The sequence below is a fragment of the Hemitrygon akajei genome, chromosome 3 (genome assembly GCF_048418815.1).
Source record: "Hemitrygon akajei chromosome 3, sHemAka1.3, whole genome shotgun sequence".
Classification (NCBI taxonomy): domain Eukaryota; kingdom Metazoa; phylum Chordata; class Chondrichthyes; order Myliobatiformes; family Dasyatidae; genus Hemitrygon; species Hemitrygon akajei.
Genome location: NC_133126.1, coordinates 73278605 through 73291902, shown reverse-complemented (window position 1 = coordinate 73291902; position 13298 = coordinate 73278605). Strand labels below are relative to the sequence as shown.

General features: G+C 40.1%; 1 protein-coding gene across 5 annotated transcripts in view; it reads left to right on the top strand.

Annotated features, from left to right (window-relative positions):
• The window catches only part of fmn1 (formin 1), a 381596-nt gene that overhangs the window by 275341 nt on the left and 92957 nt on the right, over nt 1-13298 (top strand). For all 5 annotated transcript variants that reach the window (XR_012098266.1, XM_073040129.1, XM_073040128.1 and 2 more), the window contains one exon: nt 3282-3374. Coding sequence is in view for 4 of the 5 variants with exons in the window: in XM_073040129.1 (XP_072896230.1) it covers nt 3282-3374 (93 nt within the window). In the remaining variant the exon portion in view is untranslated. The remainder of the gene's footprint in view (nt 1-3281; nt 3375-13298) is intronic.

Genomic DNA, 13298 nt, shown 5'->3' with positions numbered 1-13298 from the left:
AGATGACTTCGTTGACAAAATTCTTCAAGGTCTCAACAAGGTGGATGCAGGGAGGATGATTCCCCTGGCATTGGTGTCTATAACTAGAGGTAACAAGTCTTTTAGGACTGAAATAAGAAGAAATATCCTCACTGAGAGTGTGAAAATACAGAGTTATGGAGGCTCTATCACTGGTTCTATTCAAAATGAGACTAATATGTATTAAAATAATTAACTGATATGGGGATAATGATAGAAAATGTTTGAAAATAGATTGACCATGATCATGTTGATGGACCAAGAGCTCTGTTCCTGTTCCCTTTCCTGGTGTTCTTATTTTAGGGAGCCTGGGTAGCCTCTTATGCAGTGGTGTACAACATACTTTGGGTGAGGGCAGAATGACAATTCAGATGGCTATGGAGGTTTCCTTACTTTTTGGCCAGAAACTGATAGCTGTAGACATGTACATGAAGACAGTAACAGCAAGTACTTGCATTTATTCAGTACCTTTTAATATTATAAAACATCGCAGGCCATTTCACAGGATTATCTTCAGACAAAGCTTGACTCTGAGCGAAAGAGTAAAAAAAAGGATAGCAAATGGTCAAGGTGATGCTTTTAAGGGTGAAGAGGTGGAGAGAAAGAGAGAAAGGCTGAAAGTGAAAGTGGTAGAGCTGAAAGTTTAGCAGTTTAAGGCATAAGAGGAAGTGAAGGGCAAATGCAGATTTGAGCATCACAGAGTTCTTGGAAGAAGATTTGAGGATAGGGATGGTTCTTGAGGAATTGTAGCACAAGTTCAAGTTTGTTAACACAAGTCCACGTGCCCGGGGTATGAATACCATGAAAATTAGCTTTTTGCTTCAGCAGCATGGTATGTTACAAATTAAATAAACATAGTATAAATGTTGTAACCTTAAATTAACCCACATTGTGCAAACTTACACAATACAATAAACAAAAAAAAGAATCTCTGGAGACAATCTGTCAAACAACATATTTTATAAACCTACTGATTCCCCTAGTTACCAAGACTATACCTCTTTGCACCCTAAATCCTGTAAAAATGCTCTTCCTTTTTCTTATTTTCTTTGCCTCCATGTATCTGCTCTCAGGATGTGGCTTTCCACTCCAGGACATCAGAGATGTCCTCCTTCTTTAAAGAATGGTGTTTCCCTCCCTCCACCACTGATGCTGCTTTCACCTGCATCTCCTTCAATTCCCGTAAATCTGCACTCACCCCATCTTCCCTCCATCACAATAGTGATAGAGTCTCTCTTGTCTTTACCTACCACCCCTTCATCCAACACATCCTCCACAACTTCTGCCAACTCCAAAGGGACCCCACCACTAAACATATCTTTACCTCCTCCACCTCCCCCCCCCCATCGCTTTCTGCATGGATCTGTAATTCCCTTGTCCATTCGTCCCTCCCCATTAATCTCCCGCTGGGCACTTACCCATGCAAACGGCTTAAGTGTTATACCTGCCTATGCAAATCCTCCCTCACTTCCATTGAGGGCGCAAAGCAGTCCTTCCAGGTGATGCAATACTTCACCTGCAAGTCTGCTGGGGTCATCTATCATGTCCAGTGCTCCCAAAGAAGCCTCCTGTACATTGGTGAGACCCGTTGTAAGTTGGGGGACCACTTCTTTGTGCACCTCCGAACAATTCACCACAAGCAGGGTTTCCCAGTGGCCAAACCTTTTACTTCCCATTCCCATTCCGACATGCCAATCCATGGCCTCCTCACGTGAGAAGATGGGGCCATGCTCAGGGTGGAGGAGCAACATCTTATATTACCTCCAGCCTGATGGGATAAATATTGATATCTCCTTCCGGTGAACAAAGTTCTCCCCCTTCTTCCTCTATTCCCCACTCTGACCTTTTATTTCTTCTCACCTGCCTTTTACTTCCCCCTAGACCCCTCCACTTTCCCTTTCTCCGATTGTCCCCTCAATCCTATCAGATTCGTCCTTCTCCAGCCCTTCACCTTTCCCACCAACCTGCCTTCACCTCATCTTCCAGCTAACCTCTCTCCCCTCCCCTCCATCTTTTAATTCAGGCATCTCCCCCTTTCCCTTTCAGTTTTGAAGAAGGGTTTTGGCCTGAAATATTGACGGTTTACTCTTTTCCATAGATGCTGCCTGACCTGCTGAGTTCCTCCAGCATTTTGTGTATGTTATTTTGGTAAAAGTACCAAAAGTAAAAGTACCAGTGTTGGTAATGATATTCACAAAGAAATAGTCAGCAATGTAAAAATTACCATTTTTGGCTTCAGAAACCATAATCACATAGCTTAACTACCTATACAAATTGTTAAAAACTGCATTATACATTAATAACACCCCATTAATTAAGTACTACACCTGCTCATTCACTTTCTTCAGTTCCATTCAGGACCCTAAACAGTCCATCCAGGTGTGGCAACACTTCACCTGCAGATCTGTTGGGTTTGTCTGCTGTATTCAGTGCTCCCAATGCTGCTTTCTCTACATTTGTGAGAGCTGTCGCAGACTGGGGGACCATTTTATTGAGCAACTCAGCACCATCTGCAAAGAATGGAATTTCCCCATGGTCAGCCATTTCAATTCCTATCCCCTACCCATTCAGACATATCAGTCCATAGCCTCCTCTTCTGCCATGATGAGGCCACTCTCAGGTTGGAGGAGCAACACCTAATTTTTCATCTAGGTAGCTCCAACCTGATGGCACGTACATTGATTTTTCCAACTTCCAGTAATTGTTCCTTCACCCCATTCTCTCTTCTTCATTTCCCCATTGCTAACCTGTTACCTCTTCTCCTCACCTGGCTATCACCTCTGTCTGGTGCCCCTCCTCCTTCCCTTTCTCCCATGATAAACTCGCCTCTCCTATCAGATTCCTTCTTATCCAGCCCTTTGCCTTCTCCACCTATCACCTCCCATCTTCTTGCTACCTCCCCCATCCCCCACCCACCTGATTCACCTAAATCCTTTTCGCTTGGCCTCCTTCACTTCCCCCCACCTTCTCACTCTGGCACCTTCCCCCTTCATATCCAGCCCTGATGAAGGGTCTTGGGCTAAAACATTGACTGTTTATTCAATTCCCTAGATTCTGCTTGACTTGCTGGGTTCATCCAGCATTTTGTGTTTATTAATAAAGACTCAGGTTTTAATTCTTTTGGCTATGGGTTTAATATTTCTTGGACTCCTGTTCAACATACCTTTAATAAGTTTGTGGGTTATAGAATAAATATTGTAACCGTGATAAATGGTTGTGTTTTGAAAACTTAGACTTTACTTTGGTGATTTATGTATTTTCAGCATGTGAGAAAGAAACAGTCCTTGTATGCCAACATTCATCAGAGCAAGAACTCCAGCCTTTCAAAGAAAAAATGGAAGCATTTATTCAAAATGGCAAGTATACTTTTACACAACTTATGTAGCAAAATATAAATCAAATTTCCATATCCAGTGTGACATTTTGGACCTGAAATTTTGATGTTAGAATATCCTCACTGGTTTCTACAATTGTTATAGATTATTGCCTGGATTTTGTTGGAGTTTTTTTTTAATTTCTGGCAGTTCCACATGGAACTGCTCACATTTACCCAAACAAATGCTTGCAACTTTCAGGATCCACCTACGAATTCAGAAGTTCTGAGCACTGCCAGCAATACCCCAGCTGTGCCTCACTGCTGTCCAACAGTGAAGCACGAGTTGGCAGATGTTCGCCAGCACTTGTACTGGGGAATCTATTCTCAGATTCTGCACCAGTCAAATGAGGTTTGTATGGCCACAAGGAAGATTTTCTTTTTAAAAAAAGGTAGGTTTTATTTCTTCAGTTATTTGTGTTTGCTTTAATGTTTTAATTATGTAAAAAAGTGTTCTTGGGTTCTTAATTTTAAGATTTCAGATCTACTTGTGTATTTCATTTTTAATGTTTTTAAATCTTTCCGAATGTCAGGAACATTCAGAAGCATTGAAAAAAATATGAAGCATTGATAGATTGCAAAATTAGTTTTATTTTTCATCATTTGATTCCAAAAGAATTTACTGAGCAGGTCTAGATCACCCAGGCTGATTATATCAAAAGGCATACCACATAGGACTTCAGCATTTGACTCCTGGATGGTCTCAACCAGCAAGATCAACTACCAGATCTGGATGTGGTAACAACAGGCCTTGAAGCCTGGTACAGATCCCTGAAATTTCCTGCCCTGAGATGTAACTATATTTGGGAGTACTTTGAGCAGATGACTTGCAGCAAAATTAAGGGAGTTTAAAGGTGTGCAGTAAATGCTGACCTTGCCAGTAACAGCTTTTTCCAGTACATATGTTAACAAAGGTAACATTTAAAGTTATGAACATAATTAAAATATAACATTGTTTCATATGAACAATCAGTCAGAAGAACAGATGATGAATCCAAATCCAAAAATCACAAGGTGATTTTTAGTTATATTTTTCAATTCAGCTTTAGAACCAATGTTGTGTTTATGTCCTTGGAGAAAATTCACATAAGTATGTGGGCCCCCATAATATTTAAATCTGCTCCTACCCTGCTGTAAGTAGCTCACCAGTGAAACTCCTCTGAAGTACAAGTAAAAGAAACTCTACTTCCCAGGAAGCATTCTCTTGAGTAAATAGAGAGGTATGGTCACCTGCTGCCTTGAGCTCTTTTGCTTATCAGCCCTGGGGCATTTACAATAGACTTAAATTATACTTAACTTTGTACCAGCAGCTTGCAGAAATGATGCTTGGACCATCCTGCCATTGTCCACCTGAAACATACAAGTGGTAACAGACAACATGTAAATAATTCCTGACTGCAGGATCTGTGATTAAGACCCTACACCGCGGATTGCTAGCCATTCCTGATGTCTTCCCTCCATGACATTATATGTAACTGAAGTTCCATATGGTTGGCAGCTTTTATTACTGGGGGGGGGGGGGTGTGAGTTTCATTGGCAAGGCCAGCATTTATTTCTAATTATTAATTGGCCTTGAGATAGTGCTGATGAGCTGCCTTTCTGAAATGGTCTGATAACTGTCCTTCTGGTGAGGGTACAATGAAGAAATGGCGATGTATTTGGTAATTAAGATGACAAGTGTCTCACGGGTGGTGCCTGATGATCAAGTGTGGATTTGGGAGGTGAGATCCAGCTAATCTTGATGAGTGAGCACACTGTATTTTGTAAATGGTATGCACTATAGCCTTAGCGCACCAGTGGAAGAGAGAATAAATATTTAACATGGTGAATGAGGTACCAATCAAATATGACCTGAATGTTGTTGAGTTTATTAAATGTCATCTGAGCTGCTCTCATCCAGCTAAGTGAAGAGCATTCCATCTTGCTGTTGACTTAGGTCTCTGTGCATAGGTGCCATTTGGCAAGTCCACTCACTTTCCACCACTTTACGGATGATTGACGACATACTTAAAATGTTTAGTAGCTGGATGGCATTTCTGATCACTCTTGAGGATATATCATAGCTTTATTGTTAGCTGGATGCCATGTTGTAGATGTAGTGGAATTGTTTAGTCAGAGGCACTAATTCTGGAGTGCACTACAAACAGGATAATATTGTCTGATTCCATGGCCTTTACTGGATCATATACTGTCCGGTGATATTAAACCTGATTCTGATTAATCACCTTGACAATGAAATAATTCTGATTTCCTCAATTATGAAGTGCTGATAAAGCAATGAGAAACTTAAAAAATATTTTCGAGACTCATAATATCAGTAACTGTTATCACTGCAAATATAGATGGCGAAATGACAAAACCAAATCTAATGGCCATCACATCTCTTGGCCAAGGAGCTTCAGAAAGCTAATTCTAATGTATTTTCTCAGAGTACCAGTCACTGTTGTTTTGCTACATTCTTGGCTTGGGATCCTTCTGGTATTTAACTAATATAACTCTTTAAATCTGCTTGTTCAATATATTGATGTGTTGTAAATCTCATCAAAGCAAATAAACATAATTACTGTTAAAATTATATTCCCAAAACATCTCTACATAATATACATCCCATTAATCTACCAGGAATTCAATAGCTGAATGCTTGTCAATGAAATTAACTCAACAGTGTAACTGCAACAGCCAGTTGTGTTTTTAAACAAATGAACGGTAATAGAAATTTGTATTTAAATGCATATGTTAATAATAATGTTTGTGTATGCAGTTCCACTCCCTATTGACTTCGTTGAAAACAACTTTCAGAAATGAAATACAAGCAGCATTTGCTACTGCATCACAGATCTTGTGCCTGCAACCATAAATAGGTACCATATCACATACTGTAGATGTTTTGCAAGATAATATATAAATGATATGTATTTAATTTATTCAGTTAATTTTAAGCAGGCCTTTAAACTTCAGTGAGATCTAATTCACATGAAAAAGATCAGTGAATTACAAGGCATGCTAATGCAACTATTATTTTCTCTACAGACCACCAATCAACATTAGAAAGACAGAAAGATTATAAGTTAATTTTTAATATTTGCAGTGTGAGTGATGAGTGCACAATTATGTAATCTTTTCTGAGATATATATTGAAAGATCATAGAAACAAAGGATGGAGGAAAATCAGGTTAACATGCATTAAACCATAAGACAGTAAGATATAGGAGCAGAATTAGAACATTTGGCCCATCAGGTCTTCTCTGCCATCCATCATGACTGGTACATTTCCCTCTCAGCCCCAATCTCCTGCCTTCTCCCCATATCCCTTCAGACTCTGACTAATCAAGAATCTGTCAGCCTCTGCCTTAAATATACCCAATGACTTGTCTTCCTCAGCTGCCTGTAGCAATAAGTTCCACAGATTCACCATGCTCTGGCTAAAGCAATTCCCCCCATCTCTATTGTAAATGGACAACCCTCTATTCTGAGGATGTGTTCTCTGGTCTTAGACTCCCCCACCATAGGAAACATCAGCTCCACATCAATTCTGTTGAGGTCTTTCAACATTAGATAGGTTCCAATGAGATATCCCCTCATTCTTCTTGAATTCCAGTAAGTACAGGACTTGAGCCATCAAATGCTCCTCATGATAAGCCTTTCAATGGTTCAATTTAATATCAGAGAATGTTTATAGTATACAAGCTAAAATCCTTACTCTCCACAGACATTCCACAAAGCAGAAGAAAAACCCCAAAGAATAAGTGACAGAAAATGTTAGAAATACAAAGCTTCCCCTCCCCTCCCCACACACAAGCAGCAGCCAAGCATCAACCCTCCCTCCCCCCACTTACTTGCTTCAGCAGAAGCATTAACACCCGCCAACCATCAGGCAAGCAATAGTAAAGCTCCCCAGAGACCATGATGTAGAGTCCATCAAAGAACGATTGTCCATCCCAACAGTTCAACATCTCAGACTCTCTGTCTCTCTCTCCCCTATCTCTCTCTCTATCTCTATCTATCTAACTCTACCTCTGTCTCTGTCTCTGCACCTCTATCTCTGTCTCTCTCTCAAACCGAAAATGTTTTTCATGAATCTCTTTTGAACCCTATCTGATGTCAGCACATCTTTTCTCCGATAAGGGCCCAAAACCGTTCACAATATTCCAAGTGAGGCCTCACCAGTGCCTTACAAAGCTATAGGATTACATCCTTGCTTTTATATTCTAATTATCTCAAAATGAACTGTGTTTGCCTTCCTCACCATTGACTCAACATGCAATTTAACTTTTAGGGAATTCTGCATGAGGACTCCCAATTCCCTTTGCACCTGAAATTTTTGAATTTTCTCTCCATTTGGAAAATAGTATATGCTTTTATTTCTTCTACCAAAGTGCATGACGATACAATTCCTGATACTGTATTCATTATGCCACCTCTTTGCCCATTCTCCTAATCTGTTTAAGACTTTCTGTAGCCTCTCTGCTTCCCTGATACCACCTACCTCTCCACCTATCTTTGTATCATCTGTAAACTTGGCAACAAAGCCATCAATTCCTTCATACAACTACTTGACATATAATGTAAAAAGAAGTGGTCCCAACACAGACCCCTGTGGAACACTACTAGTCAGCAGCAACCAACCAGAAAAATCTCCCTTTATTCCCACCCTTTTTTTCCTGTCAATCAGCCAATGCTCTATCCATGCTAGTATCTTTCCTGTAATTCTTGTTAACGTGTTAAGTAGTCTCATATATGGCATCTTGACTCTCCTTTGTCTATCCTGTTTGTTACTTCTTCAAAGAATTCCAACAGATTTATCAGGCAAGATTTTCCCTTAAGGAACCAATGCTGACTTTAGCCTATTTTATCATGTGCTCCAAGTATAGCGAAACCCCATCCTTAACAAACAACTCCACCTCTTTAGCTTTTCTGTTGGTTTTGACTTCTCTTGTCAGCCATGGTTGTGTCATCTTGCCTTTAGAATACCTCTTCTTCTTTGGGACATAATTATCCTACACCTTACAAATTACAACCAGAAACTCCAGCTGTTGCTATTCTACCATCATCCCTGCTAGTGTTCCCTTCCAATCAATTTTGGCCAGGTTTTCTCTCATGCCTCTGTAATTCCCTTTACTCTACTGTAATACTGATTCATCTGACTTTAACATCTCTGTCTGAATTGCAGAGTGAATTCTATCATATTATGATCACTAGCTCCTAAGGGTTCTTTTACCTTAAGCTCTCTAATCAATTCATTGCACAACAGCCAATCCAGAATAGCTGATCCCCTAGTGGGCTGATGCACAAGCTGTTCTAAAAAGCCATCTCTTAGGCATTCTACAAATTTCTCCTGTTGGGATTCAGCACTGACCTGACTTTCCCAAATGACCTGCATATTGAAATCCCCAATGACTATCATAACATTGCGCTTTTGATAATGCATTTTCTATCTCCCATTGTAAATTGTAAACTACATCTCTACTACCATTTGGAGGTCTGTATTTAACTCACATCAGGATCTTTTTACCCATCAGCTTCTTCACTCGACCCACTTTGATCCTATACCTTCCAGTCCTATGTCACCTCTTTTTAATGATTTGATTTCATTTTGTTTGCTAACAGAGCCATCCCACCCCCTCTGCGATCCTGTCCTTTATAAGTCCTGTATCCTTGGACTTTAAGGCCCCAGCTATAATCTTCTTTTGTGATTGATTCAGTGATGCCCACAACATCATACAGGGCAATCTGTAAGTGTACTACAAACTCATCTACCTTATTCAGTATACTGGTTGCATTCAAAGACAACACCTTCCGAATTCTTCTGAACACCTACTACAATTCCTCTGAACTATTGCTTAAATTAAACTTGAAGCCCAAGTGCAACCTGTCTTCAAAGAAAATAAATAAAAAATATCAGATACTAAATTAAAAATCCAAGAAAATGGATCTGGAAATTTGATTAATCAAGGTCCATTCTTGTGAATTTTTTCAAGCATAGAAGCCTTCCAAAACTGTCTACAGTTGCCAGAAAGATCCTGCCACTCTCCTATAAAATTGTTAAGATCCCATGAATTGATAGGGTTGCTTCATTCCAATTTACATAGATAGATACTTTATTGATCCCAAAGGAAATTAGTGTCACAGTAGCATTACATGTGCACAGATGTACAAATATTAGAAAAGTAAGAAAGAATAAAATATGTTACCTTCAACAGGAGAGGGTCATCACTTCATTGGCTATAGGTTGACTCATATGGAGCCTAATAGCCAAGAGTAGGAATGACCTCATGTGGTACTCTTTAGAGCAGCGCAGTTGTCTTAGTCTACTACTAAAAATGCTCCTCTATTCAGCCAGGATGGTATGCAGAGGGTGAGAAACATTGTCCTGAATTGCCAGGATTTTCCAGAGGGTCCTTGGTTCTAGCACAGTTTCCAGTGTGCCCAGTTTGATTCCTATAATGGAGCCAGCCTTTCTAATCAGTTTATTGAGCCTGCTGGCATCATCCGTGTTGATGCACACCACTACATAGAAGATTGTACTGATGACAACAGACTGGTAGAACATGTGAAGGAGAGGCCTACATACTCCAAAGGACCTCAGTCTCTTCAGGAAGTAGAGGCAACTCTGGCCCTTCTTGTACACAGCCTTTGTGTTGGTGCTCCACTCAAGTCTGTCATCCAGGTACAACCCAGGTACTCGTAGGTCCTCACCACATCCTCACCATCACTAGTAACAGGGAGCAGTGCAGGCTTGGTCTTCCTAAAGTCCATCACCATCTCCTTTGCCTTACTGATGTTGAACAGCAGATGATTCAGCTTGCACCATCCAACAAATTTCTCCACTGAGGCCCTGTATTCATCCTTTTGTCCTCCCTTTATACACCCAACTATTGCTAAGCCATCAGAAAATTTTTGCCTATGACATGATTCAGTGTTGTATCTAAAGTCAGAGGTATACATGTTCAGCTCTGCAGGATTAACACAACAATTACTGGAATGTTAATTTGTAAAACAGTAGAGACAGATTCAAATCAACTCTGCATATTAAATCACAAGATCATTTTAATGTGTTGCATACTACATGCTTTGCAACACTAGATTACAATACATAAACCTAGGTTCTTCCCATTGAAAATGTGCAGATGTTTCTCAGACTCCCTTTTTCAGTTTCATTTGACCCTGTTACACTTCAGTAAAAAGGACCTTAATGCACCAATTTAACTCTTGACATGTTTGGCATGATAGTAATGAAAGAAAAAATGTATGTTGAACAGAAATATTACTAAAGATTTTTTGTTTCAAAAAATATCTTTTTACAATTATTGTGTTTAGACAAACTGTTAAACACAAAATAATCTGCTCCAGCTGGTGGGTCTACACTAGTTACCAGATCAAGAGGCATATGGAAAGTAATCATTATCCAGCTAAACATATAATTCACTAATATGGCATTTGTGTCTCTGTTGCTGAAATTTCAAATTGGTTTTCATTTACTGTACAGCATATTGTCTGGAGCAGCCTAATGTCTATGCTTGTTACTTTTATTCTATCTTTCAAAGTTCAGCTAAATGTTTTTTTGATAGAAGTCAGGTCCATAGATTCTCATGATCAGTGACCATCAGGTATTGCAACCACAGTCTTAGTATCTTGAGTGTTCTTGAGTATTCTGAGCAGCAGCAACACACAGAATAGCTCAGTGATGCTGCCAGTGAACAAAACCTGCTTCCAAAAGATACTAACCAGCAAGCCTGGGGCACTAACATGAAGATCAGCTGACAAAACTTAATAACCAGGATGTACATTGGTACTATTAGATCACCCTCTGGGTGACATTAGCTGTCTCAGTGGCTCGGTGTAGTACAAATGAATAGAATATAGAACCGTACAACACAGGAACAAGCCCTTTGGTTCACAATGACTGCACTGAAAATAGTGCTAAATTAACTAAATCTTTCCATATCCTGCCGTTCCTTGCACATTCATCTAAAAGCCTCTTAACCTGGCAGCTTGTTGAAAGTACTCTCTGTGTAAAAAAAAAAACGCTTGCTACTCATTTAAATTTTCTCTTCTCATCTTAAATTCATATCCTCCAGTATTTGACATTTCTACCCTGGGGGAAGTTTTCTGACAGTCTGCCCTATCAATACCTTTCATAATCTTATATACTCATATCAGGTTTCCCCTCAGCTTCTGATACTTCAGAGAAAACAACCCAAGTTTATCTAGCATCTCTTTATTGCACATACCCACTAAGCCAGGCAGCATCTTAGTAAACCTTTTCTTCAAATCCTCCAATGATTAGGCCCAGAATTGCATACAATACTCCAAGTGTGGCCTACAGAAGTTTTATATAGCTGCAACGTGATTTTCTCACTCTTGTACTTAGTGCCCCGATCTGTGAAGACAAATGTGCCATAATCCATCTTTCCCCCCCCCCCCTCCCCTTGCATGGACTCTTTCAGTGAGATATGAACTGGAGTCACAGGAACTCTCAATGCTGTTAAGGGTCCTGCAATTAAATGTATAATTTCCCCATGTATTTGACCTCCTAAAGTGTAGCACTTCACACTTCCTTGGATTAACTCCAGCTGCCATTTCTCCATCAGTTCTGTAACTGATCTATCCTATATCCTACCGTATCCACTGATTGCCTCTACACTGTTCATAATTCCATTAATGGCAAATTTCAGGGGTCTTCCCCAGAATGCCAATCCAGAAAGGCATTTTGAAAACTGTGTAAGGGCAAAGCACATTAAGAAATTAAACGGGGAGAAATGGTTCAAAGATGGATTTTGTGAGAATCTATAAACATACAATGATTTCAGGATAGAACTCCAGAGAAACAAGCCGAATAGAGTTGAAGTCTTTATTACAATGACAGGGCAAATAGAAGTGAATAAACAGAGTGTCAGAATTCAAGAGGAAGAGCATTCAGAAAAGATATTTGATGAAAGAAGCTTAAAAAGATTGGATGGAATAAAGTCAACGAGGATTTAAGAGAAGGATTTTAAATTTAACAAGCAAAGTAGGTAACTACTCTAGCAGAGATGTGCTGAATGACAAAATGGGCTGTTGCTGATGGATAACTTACATGGTTAAGGCATAGGATGAGATCAAATGACCAACAACATGAATAGTCAGATTGAATCTGAGAGAATGACCAGGCTGGGCAGTAGAATAGTATTGGCAGCACGGAGTTTAATGATAATGTTTTTTTCTTCACAGTTCCGAGCTGGAAGAAAATTAAGCTAATCCAGAATCTGACTCTCTAAATATTTGCCTCAGCTTAATATGTGAGATGAGCTAACGTTCATTTTACTCAGTGATATGAAGATGGGACAGGGTGGGGGGATGTTGCACACAGGCAGGAAAGTCATAAGTTTTATATAGCTGCAACATTACGTCCATGCTCTTACGCTCAGTATCCTGATCAATGACAAACATGACATAAAGCTAAACACAGGAACCTCTGCAGATGCCAGAACACTTGAGCAACACACACAAAATGCTTGAGGGACTCGGCAAGTCAGACAGCATTTATGGAGAGGAATAAACAATTGAAGTTTTGGACAGAGCGTTTCATCAGGACTGGAAAGGAAGGAGGCAGAAACCAGAATTAGAAGGAAGGGAAGGAGTACAAGCAGGATAGGTGAAGCCAGGCGAGGGGGAAAGGAAGGTAGATGGGGTTGGGGGGGGAATGAAGTAAAAAGCCAGGATGTGATAGGAGGAAGAGGTAAAGGGCAGACGGAGAAGGAATCTGATGGGAGTGGACCAGAGCAAGGTAGTGGGTAGGTGAGAAGAAGGGCCATGCTGCGAGGAGGGCCAGAATGGGGAATGGAAAAATAGAGAAGGGGGAGTGGGGAGAGATTACCAGAAGTATGAGAAATCAGTGTTCATGCCATCAGATTGGAGACTGCACAGT